Here is a 22111-nt window from a genome sequence, read left to right as displayed (position 1 = left end):
GGGTTGTGTATACCAACCACACTACACTGCAATCTAGAAATGGCTTAGGTAAAAACACAAAAGCTAGCATTCAAATAACCAGAGATTGTATTAAAATTCTAAATTGTCAAGGTTACACTCAGTTTCTCAATTGTAACTTAGAGCAGTTGAGGTAAACATGTAAGTATTTACAATATCAGGACCAAGAGCATGGAAAATAAAAATTAGGATACGCTTTTAGACAAGAAGAGGAAACACTAACAGATTCAAGTATCTTAAGCTCTTTCTTCCTGTTATATTTAACACATTCAAACTCACTGAAAACAATTATTATTATGACATAGTCCTATCATCCAAAATTTATTTGCTCACTTCCACCAAATCATAAACTGCTTAACTCCTCTCTTCGAGAGGCTGATAAAAATGCTGGAAGTTGATCAAAATGGAAATTGTAGCCTAGGGTTCATCACAAGCTATTTCATTCAAAACATGAATTTCAGTTTCGGTGTAAAGATGTATTTCAACACCTTCCAAGCCTTGGTTTCTTTTAATATTTTTTTCTTCTTTTTTTTTCTTTTCCATAATTAGAAGCAACAGAAGTCCTTAGCAATTATTTTCTACCTAACCTACACATTTTTTAATCCATATTTGCTTTCTCTCCTTTAATTCCACTAATAATTTCTTAGCAAAAGTACGTACCACACCCACTTCCTTCAAAGCATAAGTCATGGAGATGACAGGTGCACCAGGCTTCACTGGAAGCTGGGGCTTAGGAAGAGCTGCTCCAGGCTCTTGTAGCCCATTCACAGGACTACCTTCTGTAGCTTCCACGTGAAAAGGCACATTAGGATTCTTGACCCCCTTTGCAATCAGCTGTATAGATTCAATGAAAAAAAATTAAATCAACAAATTAACTTCAAGACTTTGCACATTAAACACAGTATTACCAATTAGGCTCATGTAATCCTTAAGAAAGTACAATAATGCCACACATTTTCATACAAAAGACAACCACCAACTGCACACGTGAACTACTATCAGTTTATCAGCTTCACATGCTGCTTTTTCCAGTCATAATATTACTAGTTGGACTTGTCACTCTGCAGCATACAGAAGTAAAACATGATAAAATACACTTGGGTAAGTAACAGACCATTAATAAAATACTTGAGGTGATCCTAATAATTCTTAGGTTTGATGTTCTTAAATTCTTCATGCAAGCATATCTAAGATTAGGCTTCTGAATTCTGCCTGACATGAGATACTCTCTTCAGTTTCTGAAGACTAATTATCCCATCTTGAAAAATCACAGTAGAGGATTTTAGTTATACAAAGACATGGCCCTTCATACTATGACTGCATGTAACAGGATTTATTTTCTTACATGTTCTTCCCAGGCTCTTTTCTCTCTTTCATAAGCTTCTTTTCTCTTTCGCTCTAACTGTTCCTTCAGAACTGCTGCTCGAGCATTTGCCTGGGCCTACAGTAAACAAGTAAAAACATTACCAACTTAAAATCATTAGCAAGCTATTTCATGGAACATTTTAAGAAGAAACATTCTTGCATTACTTATTTTGCTTTCTCTCACTTACTACTGTATAGACTGTGAAAGGAGCACTCCACTGACAGAATCACCTCACAACAACTGATCTTTTATGCTGAAATAATGGCAACTCCTCAAAATTTAATTACAGTTCTTGATTTGCATGGTTATATTTTTAGCATAAATAGTTATCTTAAACAGAGTAATGTAAAATTAGAGTCTCTACTCAAAAGTAGCTTTGAAGCCAAATGCATTAATCACAAATTATTAAATATGCAGTTTAAATTTCACCAACTTACTCAAACACAAAAAGCTTCAGTTGCTGTTTCACCTCCAGTTTTTGGGTTGGGCATAAGATTAGCTTGTTTTTTGATATCAGAACACCACATGGAATAAAGTTCCAAACACTGTATTTCTGCTAAATGGTTTTAAGTGTTACTTCATCACAGGGTTATATAGCTCACCTTCCAATCCACATGTAGCCCATATAAAGAGTCTTGCCTTCCATTATTCTTTCAGTAAAATAAAGTTGTCTTTATTTAGGGTACATCTTTCTTTCCCCTTCAGTCTCAAAAATGCTATTTTAGTTGTACCAAACTGCCTTTAGGACTAAAGCTATGCTAGAGATAAATCTCAAAAGCAGGAATAGAGAAAATCCTTGACTTGCAAGAATAGACTGTGCTATATCTCAGCATATTTTAAAATTACTGAGATAAAACAGTTGAACGGAGTTGTTTCCTAAATACAGTTTAGAAAAACCTGTCTTGTAGTGGATATATAACAAACTATTGACAGGAAAGTGAAATGTAAGAAAATTCATGAGATCCAAAACAATTCTGAAAACAGTAACTCCCATCTCCTCCCATTCCACAATTACCTTCTGTGTTTCTATCTTTTTGCGTTTCAGTTCTGCTTCCTCACTCGATTCTTGTCCATCAGAACTGGCAGCTTCATTCTGCAAAGTAAGAGTCGTCAGAAAATTATCATTAGTTCATGTGTTTAAGAGCTGAGTGATGTGACTACTCAGATCACTTAAATTGACTGGATGACTAACATGGCCATAATTTCACTAGGTAACTCCTCACTGAAATGCAATGTTGGACAGAACTTCATCTTTGAGATTGTTGGGGTTTTGGGGGAGGATTGGTAATGTGCTTCTTGTTGCAAGGAAAGTGACGTAACAGTGCTGGGTTCTCACCTGCCACCCCTCATCGCTCTTGCATGTTCTGCAGGTGAGGTATCTAAGAAAGGTTTGACGCTCTAGCATTTCAGTTTTGTTCACTCTATGTGCTTAAAGAAAACCATGGAACTGGGTGGGGGGGGAATAGTAACAAATGAGAATATATAAGCTCTACCTCTGAAATCTCTGTTTCCAATCTCTCTCACTTCTCCCAATGGCCTCTGCATACTCCTGTTTAGAGACTGTTAGTCTGACAGTACCACGCAACAAGGTTCTGACAGGAGCTTTTTACTGCTCATGACCAACTTATACTGATCTTTTATTTTAAATAAACTTATTTAGAAGGCCTAATTTGGCAAAACACAAGCAAGAATTTTAGGTAATTTTTAAAATGAAAATTGAGAAACTAAGATCATGCCCACATTGGTTTCAGCCAGATAACAGAAAAGAATGATGGAAAGAACAATGGAAACAGAAAACTTCATGAAAATAATCTGGCACTCTTCATAGGCAAAGGAATGAATATTCATGTATTGTATATAAAATAAGATTCTATACAGTAGAAGCGACTCATATAAAATTGTCAATCAACAATAGGAAATAAACGTATCTGTGACAAGATTTAGTCTGAGACGATGTTCCTCTAGAAGTGAGCCTCCACAGGTCATCAAGAAACTTCCTAAACATCCTAAACTTGGTCTCTGAATTCTGAAAATGAGTTTATGCCTCTTTTCTGGAAAGGTATTAATCTGTTCTCTGTCCCTTTGTAGCTGGCATACCTCCTGGGTCATACAACTTCCCCAGGTAAGATACAGCCACCAGGAAGGGAAATTAGGTTCCTGATAGGCCTAATAAGCCATACAGGGAATGTCATGGTCACAGTAACAGTACTTCTGTTTGATTTTACTAGCACAAGCTGATTAGGCCTCCAGATAAAAGAGGTTTCTAGAGAGTACTTTTACTTCTGCAGTTAACCACACTAAAGGTAGATCGTGGGTGCTCTTGATTTCGAGAGGAAGTGTTGCAGTTGCTTGGTGAAAAAGCTGAAATAACACCACAGTAATGGCTCTATACTGGTAACGTTTTAGCACTGTCCTTGGTATTCCAGGAGTACTCATGATCACGACAGTGTAAGATTCTGTAGGGCTGTGCATGGAGACTACTAATCCCACTGCAGCTGTTTCGAGGCTTGTCCAAAACAGCAGAGCAGACAGAGAGTGAAATCAGCACCAAATGCAATTAACAGCATGGGCTTCTGGTGCTCAGTGTTTTATGTGAGTCAGAGCTAGTGATGAACTTCACTGACCAGCTCCTACAGTGACTTTGTAGACTTGCAAGACATTGATTTTCCTCACGCTCCTTAAGACATAGGAGAACAGCCCATGTTGGTCCTCTGCCAGACACAGAATCCAGCACATCTTATTAAAGCTTGCATAGTCTTCTCAGGTAGAAACATACATAACTTCTTGCCTTGGATCATTCATTTTAGATTTAGAGAGGCATGGGTTCCTCTTCAGTGTGCTAAAGAAGTTTTGAATCTCAACTGAAAGACTGAATTTGCTTCTCTTGTTTCTCACCAGTGAGATGCAATCAAGGTTAAAGAGAATAAAACAATTCAAAAGTCACTAATACAGGAAAAGAAATACAGTATTTTAGCATGAAAAAAAAATCCCAACCCAAAATCTACAGCAATGTGGAATTCTCTTTAGCTAGAATAGTGATCCAAAGACACTGAGTGGCACTGAGAATGCTCTTTTATGTCCGCTCACTATAAATAAGACGTATGACAGCACTTAATCCAGGTGCTTAAAGTGGATGGGTGGGGCAGGAATGTTTATCTAGTTTTAAATCACACTGTACAATGTGAATATATAAGCAGGTAATCACTTGAGGAAGCCTAAACACTCTATTAATACAAATGGACAGGAAGGGGAAAAACAATACGAGATCACACAGCAGGTTAATGAAAAGACAGAAACAAACTGCAGACCATTTTTACTACACAGATTGCCTCTTAAATGAAACTTTTTTTAAAACAAATGAATGGATTGCTTCCAAGGGTGCCTTGGATTATTCATTTTACATCTTAATAAGTTTTTGTTCTGAATCTACTTTATGAACATGTTATATTGGTTTTCTTGTATTGCAAATATATTTTTGAAAACTGATGTTTGAAAAAAATCATATTAATTAAACTGAGCTCATGTCAGAAATTTCTAACTTTAATAAACAACTACAGAATGTATGAAGAGCATCACTTCATACTCATTCTGTGTAAGCATTGTTAAAAAGTGAATTCTGGAGAAGCTCCTATAAATAAAAGAAAATAAATATAAACATGCTAGTGCTTGAGAAATTTATATGTAAAATTCAGAAATTCAGATGTAACCTTATGCTGTCTTGTTTTTAAAACACTAGTAGTTAACAGGCACTGAAGCTGCACTCTCAGCACTGAAATAATAAGCAGATTTTGCATATTCTTGATGAGATGAAAAGACATTAACTGTGGAACAGAATTAAATGTCTAAAATATTTGTCTATATATAAAACTGCCTAGAACAAAAGTCTTCCCGCAGGGATAAAAGAATACATCCCACAGCCAACTTCCGTAAGTATTTAAGATTATTTTTCAACCAACCTTCTCTCCACGAAGTTTTGCTCTAATCTGTTGGCGTTCATTAAAGTTTTGTAGTCGGATCTGTCTCAATCTTGCCAAATATTCCTAAGGCAAAGAAATCAAATAACTTTCAGCTATATGGAAACTCTCTCCAGTATGGTTAACTTAAAATACATCAGACTCAACAAAAAAATGAGTGACACCCCCTCCCCGCTATCACCATATTAGCATTTACTAATCTCCAGAAAAAACTCTCATGTAATGAAAATATATAAAATCAGAATGTATGCTTCCCAGTATTAAGATATTGCTACATTTTATATCATTGAAGGTTAGGAAAGGTTGTATTTATCACAACAAGATCAAGATAAACAGTCATACCTAAATGAATGCACATTCAAGAACCTCTCTGAGACAGACTAATGTAAACAACTGTTATTTTGATTATTTAAAAAACCAAAACAATCGAACACACCCAAACTTCAGAACTTTATACAGAAAATTACTTTCTTGGAATTTAGAAAGTACTTTGATTTTTTTTCACAGATGGAACCATGCAGGGAAACTGGGCACAGTGAAGGTCAAAATGGTACTATTTATGTGATGAGCAAAGTGGCAAACATGCGGCAAGCATACCTCTTCCTCCTTGTTTCTGGATTTCCTTCCTCTTGCAGAAACGGGCCTGCCTCCATAGGTATCTGCCACGTTTTGCAGTGTACCCTGTTTGCCATTTAATGGTATCAAATTTAAGGTGGCTGGGGCAGTGAAATTATCTGCTTTATCCAATAACTGTTCACTTACAAGAAACCAAATCCATGAACGATCTGCAGATGTTCTGCAGTAAACTGATAACGCCTTTTCATTTTCATGACACATATGACAGCAGCAACTAAAAATCCTGAGTGGCCAAAGAGAGACTAGAGCTTTAAGAATATAGTTACCTTCCCCTGCACTTCTGATCTTCTCAAGTTATATTAGAAAACCTAAATTGTGATGGGCATGAGTTTTTCTGTGTCTGGATTATACACATACAAATGGTGGCACAGGGTTGGGATTTCTGCCATTGTTGAGACAAGCCTAAAATAAAGAGTGGAATCTTTATATGTTCTTTGATGAAGCTTTTTTTTCCACGATGATGCCTTTTTTTAAAAACATACTACACGTTGCAAACTCAAAAATCTAATAAAGCCCTTAAATGCACACATCACACCTAACAAGCTGTGCTGAATGCCTAGTACACATGCAGTGTATAGTCTTGGTTCACGTGATGTGCTCTGTGACCTAGCTGTCACTCAAAAGATTTCAACCTTTAAGGAAGTTCTATACAAAACAGTACAAGAATCATTTAACTCCAAGTTTCCTGCTTGGATTAATATAAAAAATACTTGAATTATTTTGTTCGTGATATGCCATAAACCTTTGTTGAAAGGGTTAAAAAAATCCTTGAGTTGCTAGCTCAACCTACAATACAGACAGTAAGAATACATGTGATAGATCTTCTGCCTTATAAAATGCCAGGGCTTTAGCTTTCTCAAGCTTAAATGTAGAGAACCATAGGAAAGTAAATACTCCAGTTAAGTTCTTGATAGGGAGAAGTGAATCCAAATACTCTGGTTAAATAATCTCTCAGACTGAGTAAAACCAATAGCTCAAGGAAACAGTACATGTACTACTTTGGTTAAGTGACTGGGGGATCAGAGAACAAATCAAAGGAACCATCTTGTGGATAAGAAGTTCCTATACATTCATGAGGGCTCCATGCATGCTGCTTTCAGCTTAAGCATTAAGTCATACAAAATGGAAAGGAATATTTTTTATATTCACTTCTGCAGAAAATATTTCATTTTTTTTTAATTTTTTAATGCATGCTCTTGAGCTTTACAAAAGCTTACTGACACTATTCAAGGCATTTCATTGTTCTTTGTTCTATTTTCATTACTAATGGAGATTTATATCACCACTACTGGACAAGAAAGAAACTGGAAGCAAGATTTTTGAGAACTGATTTTCTTTCTGTAGATTGTTAACTTTTACTCATCTGCCTACATTAAAATTTTCAAAGACCAGGACTCATGTTTTGCGATGCCACACAGTTACAGTGCAGTAGCAAATTAGGTCAGCAGGTGTCTTACAAAAGAGACGTCTGAAAGCATCATCCACTGAACTACTGAATCAAGCTTTAGACTCTCAGTTGAAAATTAAAATTGACAGCAGCTATATTTAACAGAAGCTGGGTAAACCAGTGCCACTCATTTGCCTTACAAGTCTTTATCTGACAAAAGGCTGCCTACCAGCTGATGATTTCTCCTCTCAGATCAACACTGTCCAGACAACAGTCCCATCCCTATATGAGAACAACTGCCAGCTAATCATTTTCCTGCACAGATAGAAGGAAGTTGCTGAGAACTTCTGCCTTAACTGTTCAGTAACCTCTCAGTTTTATTACAGGAGCCATCTAAGAATAAAACGTTTGGGCTCAGTTGAACGCAGTAGAGAAAACTGAGAAACATTAACCTGAATATTTGGGTATCCTGCACTAACTGATCACATATCAATGCCAATGAAATCAAGCACAAAATGGAAGCAGGTATTGCTAAGGACTTGTCCAAGAAGAAACAGTCTTAACACAATAATTATTCATTTTTTTCAAAATTTTTTATTGGTCTTGAAGGTTTTAAAAATAGGACCATAGTTTTAGAGAGGAAGACTCCTAATTTAAAACATATATACTAATCTGATGATACTTCACCATCAAAGCACTGAATCAAAGTATCTAAGTATTCCTTACTGTAAGTGAAATAATCCCTGACATTCAGACCTAGCTGTAAATCAATCTGATTATCAGGTATAACTCAGAACACGCTCCTAGAAATCTGCAATTGGTCTCATCTCACTGCAACTTCAGTACACTCAGTTTAATTTCAGCAGCTGGCAGAGACATTGTCACTCGACTGTACGTGAGTAGTGTAGAAAAGCATTCAAAACACAAAACTCTCATGTTATGAAAATATATAGTTCAACCACACGAAGTCCTAGTGCAGATGAATCATTTCCAATATATGTTTTAAACTTCCTAAAGGAATACTGAATTTAGAACCATAAGCATAAAGAACATTTCGTGACACAGTATCTACCACTTATTCCCTGAAGAACAAAGGTTTTATAAAGGTCAACGCTGACACATATGGATGCCTTTATAATACCTTTTCAATAAGCAGAATGTATTTTCCTAAAATACACTACTTTGTCTGATCAGTTTAATTAAACTTCATTTTACATTCAAGCTACGGTATAACACATGAAGTTTAATTTTGACCAAAGTCTAAAGCTATGAACAGAAAAAATGTAAATGAAGGTAGATACATGCAGACAAAGGTATTTTACTCTGTTTATAAGTTTACAGTAATGAGAAACGCATTGCACAATTATTGCACATCTTATTAAAATTAGCAACAAAAGGCAGAAAACTTACCTCCCATTCTCCTCTTTTTAATACTTAAGGAAATTATTTAGTCAGTATTTCATGGTTATGATGCTACTTCAAAGACTCATAAAGCATGCTGAAACACCAATATATATAGGAAGACCAGATTTCATACCATGTGTCCCTGAGCTCGAGCTTTGTTCTCCATGGCTTCTCTCTTTCGCTGCCAGAATTCTTCAACTTGCTTTGCTCTATCTGTAGCTATCCATCCTTTTTGCCTGAGTAATTTCAACACAGCAAGATGAAAGTGTCTGAAATATGACACTCTAAACATCCCCCCCCCACCATTTATTCCAACTAGAACACGCATAGAAAAAAGAGCAACTTTCTGCAAGAAAGGCATCTTCAAAAAATGCCTTTCATCAGCCAAAATACAAGTCAGACTGCCACACAATGGAGAAAAACAGGCTTGGTAAGTTTGAAGAACAATTATAAAAAATAAATCCAAACCACTGTTTTCCTTCAAAATACTTGTCATCAAAACAAAAGTGAACATGAAAACACAATCTCGGTGTGTTTAATTCTGAAAGTGCCTCAGCTTGTTTCATTATTGTTATCGTTTGTGAAAAAGAAGACTCCTTCAAGGTTTCCCTTCAGACACGAGCAAGAACTCACACACAAGCCAATCAGTAAGGTCAGTACTGCAACAGCCTTTCAAGACTGTCCTATGTTTGGAGTAAGAGCTTCTACCACTTGGATACTAAGTACGGTGCTACTATTCTCAGTGTTCTGGCAACTCCTTTTGGGGAATCCTGGGAGATTTTTGTTTGTTTTCAAAGGGGCTCTGAAGGAGTTTTCCTACCTTAGAATCAGCCATGCCAAGAAGGCTGTTTTTTGGCAAGTTCCACCCCAGGTCAGGGACCTGCTTGGGTAGACAAGGTGGCTGTGTTTAAGTTACCATGACTGAGCATCCGGCAAGTCTACAAGTACATGCATAAGATTGTTTCGTAAAGGAACCAGTTCTGACAAATTGGTTAGGAGTGGACTCAGAAGAAGTTTTGTATTAAAAAAAAAAAAACCACCAACACCGAGAAATGGTGTAAAATATTCTAACGAATGGTAAAATTATGTGGTCTTTCCAAGGTTTCCCTGGGCTCCTTTAAGTGAGGAGTATTGGAGGTATTCAGCAAAAGGCAGGAAGAACTTGGAATAAAATTGATAGCAACAATACATCAGGCTGAGTCAGTTAAAGAATAATTTTGCAATACAGGAAGCTATTGTTACGGATTCATAAATTAATTACACACTAATTAAAATCCTTGCATTTTATTTTTTCTTCCTCCCACCCCCTACACAACAAGGAAATGAAAATTCCTCCATATGCTAAGATTCACTAAAAGGAAGACAGAGATAAAACTACCTTAATACAATAAAACAAACCCTGTAGCTGCTCTGAAAAGGCAAGACAATCCACACAGGTGTTACTGGTAAAGAAACAAACACTTGATACTCTCTGTACACGCATACCTGACTCACCACAAGATTTTCACTCTAGCTTTTAATTATGTATGAACTCAGTTGGTGGATAGTGAAATCCGTCCAAAGTCCTGTCATGCAGCTGAAGTTTGTCACACAGCATGAAGCTTTCAGTGTTGGAGAAGAGGTGCTTCCCAAGCAAAACCAAACAAAGCCAAACCTATTTGTCTCAAGCCAAATTCACAGGAAAAAGTTATTTCAACTACATTTTATGACGGTTTTTCCTACTCTAAAGCTGTGTGACTCGTTTCACTGAATACTTAACCTAGATGCTGCACTTCTGTCCAAAAGACAATTTTAAAAGACTGTTGATGCTGAATATACTTAGCTTTACATTAGTGGTAGTGTAATCAGAAAGACTTGAAGATTTTCCAGCTTCTCTAATACATGCTCTAAATTACATCTCTTTAACATAGTTATTTAAATTCTTCATTTGAGCTAATTTGAGCTAATAAGCATCACGAACACTTATTTTGCCTCCAGATGAAAAACTAAAGCGTAGGACAGAAATACTGTTAGACTAGCTATGATAATAAAATTGCTTCTAGATAATAAAATACAAACTCTTAACACATTTAAAATGCTAAGAAATCTCAATTAAGGCTAAAGGTAATTCAGTTTATAAACAGAAAAACCCCCAGTCTCTCTCTGTTTTGAGAGAGAGATTTTCATTGAGTATTTTCATTGAGTGCTTCCAAATTCATGTATTTAAGAAATACAGAATTGGTTTCTCTTCCTGATCTCCATGTTATTCATAATTTGCAGCCCTCTGCTATAGTTTCTCTCAATTTTAATACATTTAAAACAGTTTACCCATCTGTAGACAAGTATCATTTAATATTGTCAAATGTACGAGGCAAACTGTTTCCTAATCTAGGCAAGATCTGGGGATTGTGCACTTTGTGCAATGCATTGAGAATAAACAGAGGAGTATGGAAATACATATATTTAATTTACATTAAATTAAATTACATTACACTACAGCTGGCAAAATACACCTTCTAGTATTGGGTTGTGCCAGGAAGAATTTTAATTAGTTTAAATTACTCTAAAGAAAATAAAATATACCTCGTAGGTTTCAAAATTGTACCACCAGTGTTAAACATGTTATGTTATTGCTGCAAATTTTAAAATAGTAAAAAATCTGTAAAAGCAAATATATATTATATTAGAACATAAAACTGAATAAAATTATTTCAGAAGAACAAATGTTTTCTTTGGTCTTCCTATTCCTCACATTAACGCCATTTATTTCTTCCTCCATGGCATGGCTCTGCAGAAGTTCAAATAATGCAGGAGAAAATTTGTCCCTCCAGGAAGTTTAGTTAGTAATGTTCATGTACTAAACTTCCAGAAAAACAGCATTCTCATCATGTTCACTGGTCACAACTGTGAACACAGTTCTTTGAGCAATAATAACAGATATGAAGGAGAGTGAAGAAGTTTTGAAATGGTATTTGAAAGAGTAAAATTATTAAAAAAAAAATCAATACTTGTTTACAATCCTTTCATAGACAAAAATACTCAGTTTACAGTAATTAGAATACTTAATTGTAACATCTGGCATTCACACCTCAATGAAGAAAGCTCCTAGAAGTTTTCCAGTGATCAATACACAGGAGCTACCAATTCTGGGATCATTCTAGATGCTTTCCTATGCTACAGTGTCAAACACTTAGGTGTTTGACAGGAAGGCAGGAAGAGTGAGATGACAGGAAAAGGAAGCATCTTGTCAGGTAACACAAAAAGTGGAACTATGAAAAAAGCAAAGGAGGAGGCTGATGTTGTTATCTGCAACCACATTAAGCCAGGAATTTTGTCTGAAATCTAGTTAAGCTACATTTTCTTAGAAAACCATTTTTTCCACTATTGGAGAAGCCAAGGTCTCCACTGGTTCTAAAAGAGTTGTGGTCTGTGAGGGACTAACACACAAACAGACAGCACATTACCAATGGATCAAAGTGATTTTGAGACATGTCCAACTACTAAATGAAACCAGACAGAACAAGAATCTAACATGTAAGGACAGATTTATGGATTAGCATAGTCCAACCTGTTTGCACTGGCTTGTTTAGTCACCTCCTTCAATCTTTTCACTTTTTTCCTAACTGCACCAAGCTCAGGTAAATGGTGATGACCTGCAGGTCCCCTAGGAACTCCTGGACGTGTTCCAGGTGGAATTCCTCTGTAGATAAATATGTACAGTGACTTTCATTGCTTTCATCTAAAGCAGACCACACGTAACTTCTGATGGAAGGTAGCCATACCTTTCAACAACTTCTCGGTCTTGTAGTTTCGCCCTCAATTTGGCTTCCCTCTGTTCAGCTACTCTAACGTTTTCCTTGTGCTGTTGCATCTGGTCAAAAATAGCGTGATAGTGTTCATAGTGTCCTCTGGAAGACACAGGCAAAGGACCAACACCACCTCCACGGACATAATATGGTGCCTGGAAACCAAAAAGGGTAGGGTGGAAATCTCAAATATTGGTTTGAAGAAGCCCTTCCAGTTTTCACCTCTTCAGCAGAATAATAGCATTAACATATTCTGCAGCAATTCTGAATTAGTCCTAGTTTTAACCCTGGCATGTCCTTATTTTAACAAACTACAAGATAGATGAGTTAAAAGCTTCTTTTTCTGTTAGCAGTCCAGAATAAAACACCATTTAACCTTCTTCTAATAACAGTCTTGTTAAACGTGAGACATCTGTCACACATTTTGGAAGTCACTGATAACAAAGTGCTTGAAATGTAACTAGAGACAATTTTACATGGCAAAAATCAAACTTTTAGCACAAAAAACAATATAATAGCAACTGAAGTAGATTTATTTAAAAATTCCCTTGCTACCAACCTATAATTTGAATTCATCACCAGAATTAAGATGCTTCCCTACTAAAGCTCAGACCATGGGAATATCTACCCCAAGCTATTGCTTTATGTGAATTATCCCTGTCATTCTCAAAGAATTAGAATTCCTGCAGAACCTCTGTGTGAAAATAATGAAAAAAATAACGTTTCAAGCAGCAGCTGTGTAGAGTGGTAGCCAAGGATGGATGCAGAAAATGTGAAAGGCAAAACAAGGTTAAGGTTGTCAGCACATGCATAAAAATGTTCCCTTTACACCTGGTGGAGGCAATCTAATAGCCCATGGTAGTGAATCTACAGAATTTGTTTTAACAATAGCATCAATCTTCTTTCCAGAGTGCTCTGAAGTTATTTTAAATAAATTCAAACAGGTGAGTGCAGATATGACAGGTTTAATATTGCCTACTTAGAAGTTCTTGAAGAGACTATATCTGACAATGGAATTAATCTCACATTCCGAGTTTCAGTTGCTCAATGCCTATCAATAGCGTCCCATAATCCACATGACAGAATACTAAATCAAGGATTTATCCAGGCATTCGAATAAATATGTAGGTACACTGTTCATCTCAATAACTATACAAGATTATAGTTTCTGCAAATAGAAGGAAAAGTCTTGCTTTAGATAGTATTCAAGATTTCACCTATCCTTATCAGAGGTAGTTTTTGAAATCTAAAGAAATACTGTGATCAGTCTCTGGGCAAATGCTATGGAGCAGGTGCTCATCTACAGTCTGCAGAACAGTTCCAGCCCCCACTAGAACCACAAACCCAAAGCCAAATCCTTGCCACCTCTTTTCCTATTTGTCCTCAGAAACAATCAAACCAAAGAGACAACAGGAGGACAGAATCATGCAGTGCATGACCCTGCTGTGCCTTCTTAAGACACTATTTGGCTTGTGTCACTGGAAAGATTGAGCCACGTTACTCAACAGTATTATCAGGGAGTTGCTGGATACACTGCCTTCCTGCTGGAGAAAGGAAAAGGATAATTAACTCAAGAATAACAGAATATGGAAACCTGGAGTGACGGTCAACAGTAAGATTTGTACTAAACAAACTTCTCCAATTTGGAGAAGACTTTTCAATGATTTTTAATGCCCGTCTGCCATGTTTTTCACCAGTGGCACTTGGTGAAAACAGGCACAATCACTGGACCTCAGTTTCCCTTGGTAACTGAGAATATTGATAACAATGCAGCTGTGGAAACCTTTGTATGTTTGCAGTAAAACTCTCAAAGTTAGTCAGAAACACTGTGTTCAGGAACATACATATTTCTCATCCAAACATGACGATGAATGCATATTGTGTTGTATGGAAGCTTGTATGGGTGCCTGCCAGTTTGATCTTGTGAGAGAGAGAAGAACTGCATAGGGACCAAATTATATTTTTTGATTTTTTTTCATTGAATCAGCACCCAGCAGTTTTTAAAGTCTGGTATGCCTAAATTTGCTTTTGCCTAAATTTAAGCTTTATATGATGTGTGGCACACATCCAAAGATGATGTCTATTTGGAAGTGAAACATTTAATAAGCAGCTACTAAAACCTGGTCAATGTTTGTGTATTCCTCATTTTTGTACAAGGAACAGTAACAAAACCTCTCTTCATTTTGACTATACTGTTCAGTCAGAGTTTGTTTACAAAAACCCTACTAAACGTGTTAATAGCGAGTATTTTTGTAAGACTCACTATACCACCACAACAAATAGCAGTGTTTCAGTCCACTTTCGATTGTCAGATAGATTTAGACTACAGCACTACTTAAATTCCTGCATTGGTTCTGTCTGATGAAAGTACCCAGACCTTTGTATTCACCTAACTTCATGAGACGACTTCCCAAGACAGTTATGTTTCCATAAGACTATGACACACATAAATATGCAAAAGAAGCTGTCATAGGAATCAAATTAAATTATGCAGGAAGTGAATGGCTAAACAGTACAGTGCATTCAGAAAAAAATTAGATCTATTTAGGATTTTTTATCCCCCCTCCTGAACATCTTACCAATATATATAAACATTTATGTTGCTAAATAACAAGGAATGTTTAAAAACAGGTGTTTAATAATGTGAAAGGGGTCCATTATTATATAATGAGAACCTGGAAACAAAAAAATTCAGGAAGAAGCTGTTCATGCATAGATTCAGCACAGGAAAAGGAGCAAAAGCAGGTGTGGCAATAAAAAGGTGGTGCATGAAAACCATTACTGGCAGAAAGAGAAGAGACTCAGAAATTTAGTAAGCATTAAAAATGAAAAATTACACATAATCTCCAAAAGGCCAGGGGAGGAACTGTTAAAGTTTCTCTTAAATTATCCAAAGATTAATAACGGGCAGCCCCAAGAGTTATCCTCCAAGAAAAGATCTTTCTGAAAAGACAAGACCATGCCAGATAATCAAAGGTGAGGGGAACAAACTACACCACATTTCTGCATCTGCTGCCAACCTTAACACCACTTCCACCTGAACCAAGCACATTCCTCCATCCTTGTTCCCTGGCTCTGTTTATTCGTTCCATCTGAAGGAGAAAACAATACAGGAAAACAAAATTCAAGGAACCACTAAGTAAAAATTGAACTTTACTATTAACACATTTTAAACATATTTTACCCTTTCTTTTTCCAATCTTCTCGTTTCATCTGCTTTCAGTAAACTGATCTGCAATATGTAAGGATGAAACATGTTTAGTAACTGGGAAATCAAACTACTACATATCCTTACACAACACACCACACCACAAGGTATTTCATTAAAATTACTATGGGGGAATAAATAAAAGTCTCAAGAATCTTGTCTACCTGCTCTCTCTGGCGTTTTTCTTTTTCAGGCAATTCTAACCTTTTCTTTTTTGAAGGTTCCTGAAAAACAAGCATATAATTTGGTATTTATTACTGAGCCATTACTCTGTCAAGTCTCTGTCGAGATGGGTTATTGCTCCAATTGCAGGTGTATGTCCATGAAGATTAAAAAAAAATAAATATCACTGCTATATAATGTTTGGGGGAAAAGGAGGAAAGGTTTGAAGGATGTATTTTGTCATTCTTGCTTTGGACTTAGCTTTTGCTTAGTTTGAAAATTACAAATGATTTTATGATACTTCAAACATTTTACTCCTTTCTTCTAGGAGTTGGAAAGGTCTTCATAAAAGGTCAAACTTCAATTTAGACAGCATGATGCAAGAATGAGAGAAAAATTCTAATCAGAAAAAAAATCTTAAAACCACAACTGAGTGTGCACAAAATGGGGTTTAAAATACTTGATTATTCAGGAGGTTTTAAGAGAAAAGCACTGCTAGGAACTAGGGGTAAATGCTATTGTACTTGTTCATCCTGTACTAAACGTTCTGTCTCAAAAGCTGAGGCAATACTTTTTAAACCTGTTTTGTCTTAATTTTTCTTCTCTGGTGGTATAACTCTGCATTACAACCTTTTCTTACTAAGTCTTTGAGGGTGCCGGGATATTAAGATTCTCTTATTTGGGAAAAAGATGTGTTAGGTTATCCTAGGGCTCTTTTGCTTGGTTCTTCACTTGGTTCTGACTCTAACCAAAGTTCCTGTTCCGTGTGGGACATGAAAACACAGCCACCATGGAATACCTGCTGAAGCAGAAGCTATACTTAAAGCATGCAGCTTACTCTAATCTTGTCAAAAAAAGGGATGGTTAATTTTAAAGCTTTTGTTTCTTCTGACCATACCAGAACACAGAGAGCTTCACAGTATTTTCTTTTGACAACTCACAATTCTGTCAAATGGGTACTTTAAAATCAAGAATGGCAGAAGTCAGAAACCTTCAGAGACCTGTAATATTGTAATGTTAATGTAATATCTCTAAACAAAAGAGATGATTGTTGCACGTTCCTCTGAAAAGCCAGCTGACAGCTGCAAGCTCAGACTACCCTGGAACAACAAAGAGAAGAAAATTTATATTACACTGTAGCCATTGTTTCTATGCTACATCTTATCCCTTATCACCAGGTACAGTTCACACAAAGACTATGTCTTAAAATTGCAGTGTTACTGACTCTTTACATGCAGGAAGAGTAGATATTTCCCCAGTCTCTTCCCTGCCACTTTAGGTCTCTAGGTAAGGTGGATGGGTGTTGGCTGGTGAAACTGATTATAAAGAGCAGCAGATGGTTGTGCAACCACATCTTAAAACATATAAACCTCGTGATCTCATAAGGACACACAAGAAGTCTGCGCCTTCCCTTCCTCTTGCTCTCAAATGTGCATCACAAGCCAACAGGGCTTGTGTGATCAATAAGCTTTTCTCTAAACCTCTCATAACTTTTGAACCTCACAGATAACTTGTATCTCAAGGACAATTTGCTATCCACCTATCAAATTTAGCAGATGGATAGAGATCTTAGTATTATGTTCCCTGGGGGAAGGGATTATGTTCTCCGTGGGGAGAAGGAAAAAAACCCCAAACAAACCCTACAACAACAACAGTATTACTTATTCAGAAGAAAATTTGAATTAGTTCTCCCTTGTTGAAATGGGAACTTCTTGGTTGCTAGTTGTTTGGCACGTGCATATAGCTCAATACTAGCTGTAACATAAACATCTCCTGGCCATGCAGTAATTAAAGGAATCATAGAATCATCATAGAATTAATTGGGTTGGAAGAGACCTCTGAGATCATCAAGGTCCACCCTTGAATAAAGAGACAGAACTTTTATATTATAAGGAATACAGAAAAGACAACTGAAGGAAAGATTGAAAGTACTGTATGAAGGTATACAGAAGACCATTTCTCATCAGCTCATGGAATTAAATCTGGGAAACCCCTCTTCCAATTACAAGGTTTCTCTGGCTGACAACACTTTGTAAAATGGCTAAAAGAAGTTTTCATGTTTTGAAAACTGGAGATTATTTTTGAACAAGGAAGAAAAACGCAAAGATTCTCATTCAGTGTCAATGGTTTTGGTATATCTGACAGACAGTATTTCTAAGAGTGGTTAACACCAACAAAGCAAATGAAAGCATGCAAATGTAATTCAGCAGTGAAATTAAAACTCAAACCTAAGGTAGCAGTCTACAGAAATCATCATATTAAAATCAACTAAACAACAACAACAAAAAGATCAATAATGAAGCAAGCCAAGCATTTAAACTATCAGTGCTACTTTCTCTGCAGGTGGATGTGTCCACATACCAAGACATTTTGAAAAGGAAGGCACAGAATTTTTTTAGCATTTAAATAAGGTGTGAACAAAACAGTTCAGTTTAGCTAACTTAGTTTCTTACCTGTCTAGATTTAGTCAATGGCTTCTTCTCATTAGGCTTTTTAGGTGCACCACAAGACTTCCTGATAGTTAAAGGCACTCCATATTTTGCAGCAGGTTTGGTAATTTTTTGAGCTGGTGCAACTGAAGTCAGTGTTTGATCTTGACCTGGTTTTTTAGCTGAAAAGAAAAAAACACCACAACAACAAAACCTGTTTTACAGCTATCCAGCCTGGCCAGTGTACCCTATTTCCCCTCTCCCAAGGTCTCAGAACAACATAACTAGAAAAAAAAAGGGTGAATTTCATTCACATGAGCTGATGCATAATACCCAGCTGTCCAAAACACCTTGTCTGGTGAATTGAACTGGAGAACTGAATCTTATTTCAGCTGCCATGCTTTATTACACAGTTGTCACTCACACATAGAAAAGTTTTCCTAATGGAATGGAGAGATAGGCTTGTCTCCACTAATAACACTGAACTGAAACCTGCAACACTACTGTCAGCAGAAAATGAGTTTTGGAAGAGCTTTAATGGCTTCCAGGGATATTGTTTTCCCTGTAGAGTTCCTGAAAACGTGCCAGTGTTGTGGATTTGATTCTGTGTTAGTAGGGCTCTCTTACTACAGAATAGCAGGACAGAAAACTATTCAAAAGACACCAGAGCACTTGCCACAGCTTCAAATAATTATAAGGAAATAAAATAATTGGGAAGGAAATCTAGGGGAAAAAAAAGTGTAAACTAATGCAGGAAAATGAAGTACGGTAGGATCATCTTGACAAAACTAATCATGGTCTACTTTGCTACCAGTAGCAGAAATTCTACTGAATTGGACTGAAGTCAGGGCCTTATCTTGGAATCTCTAATGAAACCTCCCACATTTTTTGCAACAAATGGTACTTCTCATTAGCTATTTGTCATTACTAAGGGGTAAAATAAGTCACATGATCACAACATATAAATTACTTCCAGTATATGCAGTCTATGCTGTCTCCAGAAATTTTGGAAGCATAGCATACTGCAAGAGGAAAGAGTACACTTAAAATTTTACAGGATCACAGTTTGTATTTCCATCATTTGTACCCTACATACATCCAGCTCCTGAGGGGAGGAGAGTAAATTGGTTCCTCTCTCTGTTTTCCTGAAAATTCTACCATCAGGTATAAGAGCACACAACAAAAACAAACAAGAAAAGTAAAAGAACAAAGCTACACACACTGTCCTAACAGAGCTGAAGGCAAAAGCACTTTACATGCTCACTTACCTGGTGCAGCATGTGGTCCAAACTTCTGGAAAATTTTGTGATTGAATTCTTCTGCAATAAGCTAAATAAAAAGTTGTAGAGTTAGCCATCAGCATTTATGACTGAAGCTAGAAAGAACATTTTCAGAGAAGTGTGCCATTCTCAGTAAGCATCTAACTAGTAGTATTTATTGAAACTTAAGTGAATACTCAACTTCCTGTTTTCAATTTTCAACTTTATGTATTCAATTTAGTATCACTAACATGAATATGAGGCTGGATTCAGTATTTGCAAGCATTTTTGGCATAATTACTCAAATAATTTAAAAAAGCAACTCAGTCTGATTGCTGGGTGGCACATGTTATCTCATTCACGAATTAGCTAAGAATCTAGAATAAAGTTAATGTGAGCATTAACATAGCTTTATACATAATTCATTTTAGATTTCTGAGTAGTTGCCAAAGTTAAATTTCTCATACAGCTTGTGTCAAGTGTTGGCAGTTTTCAAGTTTCACTGTCCTTTTCGAGGTGGGAAGATGAATACATATGTGGGTATCTACAAACAACATACATGGCATGCTGTCTGGCATATCAAATTAGCATAATAAAATATGGAAAACTGCCTTACTGGAGTGAAAAATTTGAGTCTAGATAGAGAACATTCAAACATTAATAGGCCATCACTTTAAATACTGCAGGTGGTTCTGAACCCAACACCTCAAGAACCACATAGTAGAAACGAAAAAGACTCAAGGAAGAGCAGCAAGGATAAGTGCAGTTCAGGAACAGTTTTTACAGAATCTTGAACTATCCAGGTTATTTGACTTGTTTAGAGACTACCAGTCAGTTACAATGGAAGTTGAGGAGTTAAACCTGAAAAAAAACCCCAAAACAAGAATCAACATGCAGAACTTAGGGGTCCGCACATGATGGCAGAAAAAGTTTTTAACCTGTACAGTCTGGCATCAAAGATTCTGTAAGCAAGAAGTCACACATGAGAGCAGTTCCCTACTAATGGTATTTCGTTGATCTTAAAGCTTTGATTTGAGGGGTAAGCTGTAACATCCAAAGTATGATGCTTCCATGATAACACAATTATTGACAGAAAAGCAACTTGACTCTTCAGTATCTTCCAAAGAGCCTCTCCTTTTTAAAAACAATGATGCTAATTTACATCCACTCTTTACTGTAACTTAGTAACTAGGAAAATTACAAAAGAATTTACATAAAACTGGAAGACTGTTTTCGTGACATTGGAGAGGAGGGTTTCAGCAATAGTTGCAACATGTTGAAGATGTCAGCTACGAAATAACTCTTAAGCTTAGACTAAGGAAAACACAGGACAACAGCATTAGCCGTGGGTGATACTGAAAGAAAATAAGTATTACAGCTGTGTCGTAGAACGTAATGACATTGTCACAGAACGTAATAAACACCTCCAGCTGAATATTTAAAAGGTGCTTTCTGTGTGGTTTTGGCAGGGGGGTGTGAGTTGTTTTTTTTTTTTTGGTTGGATTTGGGGGAGGGTTGTTGGGGTTTTTTTGGGGTTTTTTTTGGTTTTTGATGGTGTTGCTTTTAAGACTGGATAGCACCTCTAAGTCAAACAAGTCAGAGGTACAGGTGGAAAAATTGTGCACAAGCATTCATACACTATCTAGGACAAATTAGTATCGCAATCTGGTGATAGAGACAGTCGATTACTAATTATACTTTGACTAATTACAAATGAAAATTTCATATCCATTCTGGCAACTGGAAATAAAATCAGATCAAACTACTCTTGTTGCAAATGTTAGAACAAACTTATCTGTTAAGATTTCTGAATCTTACCTATCATTGGAACTTTAATCTGAACTATTATTAGTTGAAAGTCTATTTACATACAATAGAAATTTGAGTTATGTATGACCTCTCACAACATTTATTTAGTTGTAAGAATCCCTTAGAATTCTTTATATTGCATTTCCTCCATGTCCTTTCTCTGTCTATATTTACCTCATATCAGTACTATTCACTTGTTAATCTTGATCTCTTTTGATTAGATTTATGTTAAAAGGACATTAATAGACATCAAATGATATCGACAAATTATTAACAGAATAGCAAGCAACTTCTTTGAGGTTATATACACAGGATACATTTAAATATCAAGAAATGTGAAAGTTACTTTACTTAGCAATATTTAGAACAGGCTCTGAGGCCATTCCAAATTCGAAACAAAAAATGGATTGAAGTAATTTGATATAGCACTGATGCTGAAATCATTGAGAGCACCATTTTATGAAAAGATACATATTTAAACAAATCAACGTATCACCCATAATTCCTCACAATATAGAGAAACACACAAACCAGTGCACTTCAGAAAATGCCAATTTATATTTACTCACGGAAACTACCAAACACTTAATAATTTGAGACTTTTCTTTACAGTTCATAGTAAAACTATTTTTTCCTCAACTGACACTGTCTATAAGAGCTCTAAGGAATACCAT

The 22111-nt window shown here is 36.2% G+C and overlaps 1 protein-coding gene across 9 annotated transcripts in view; it reads right to left on the bottom strand.

The window, feature by feature from the left end:
- Nucleotides 1-22111, bottom strand: part of NEK1 (NIMA related kinase 1) — a 45619-nt gene that overhangs the window by 13060 nt on the left and 10448 nt on the right. For 3 of the 9 annotated variants that reach the window (XM_050338278.1, XM_050338277.1, XM_050338279.1), the window contains 13 exons: nt 19638-19698; nt 18394-18551; nt 15943-16002; nt 15755-15802; nt 15591-15662; nt 12547-12725; nt 12333-12464; nt 8919-9021; nt 5956-6039; nt 5341-5424; nt 2400-2477; nt 1364-1459; nt 679-852 (listed from right to left, as the gene is read on the bottom strand). In XM_050338278.1, the coding sequence (XP_050194235.1) occupies nt 679-852; nt 1364-1459; nt 2400-2477; nt 5341-5424; nt 5956-6039; nt 8919-9021; nt 12333-12464; nt 12547-12725; nt 15591-15662; nt 15755-15802; nt 15943-16002; nt 18394-18551; nt 19638-19698 (1329 nt within the window). The remainder of the gene's footprint in view (nt 1-678; nt 853-1363; nt 1460-2399; nt 2478-5340; nt 5425-5955; nt 6040-8918; nt 9022-12332; nt 12465-12546; nt 12726-15590; nt 15663-15754; nt 15803-15942; nt 16003-18393; nt 18552-19637; nt 19699-22111) is intronic. The other 6 variants (XM_050338281.1, XM_050338282.1, XM_050338280.1 and 3 more) reach the window with 6 other exon arrangements.

The sequence above is a fragment of the Myiozetetes cayanensis genome, unplaced genomic scaffold (genome assembly GCF_022539395.1).
Source record: "Myiozetetes cayanensis isolate MyiCay16 unplaced genomic scaffold, myiCay2020 scf7, whole genome shotgun sequence".
Lineage (NCBI taxonomy): Eukaryota > Metazoa > Chordata > Aves > Passeriformes > Tyrannidae > Myiozetetes > Myiozetetes cayanensis.
Note: the sequence above shows the minus strand (reverse complement) of the source record. Positions and strands in the feature narration are given on the sequence as shown.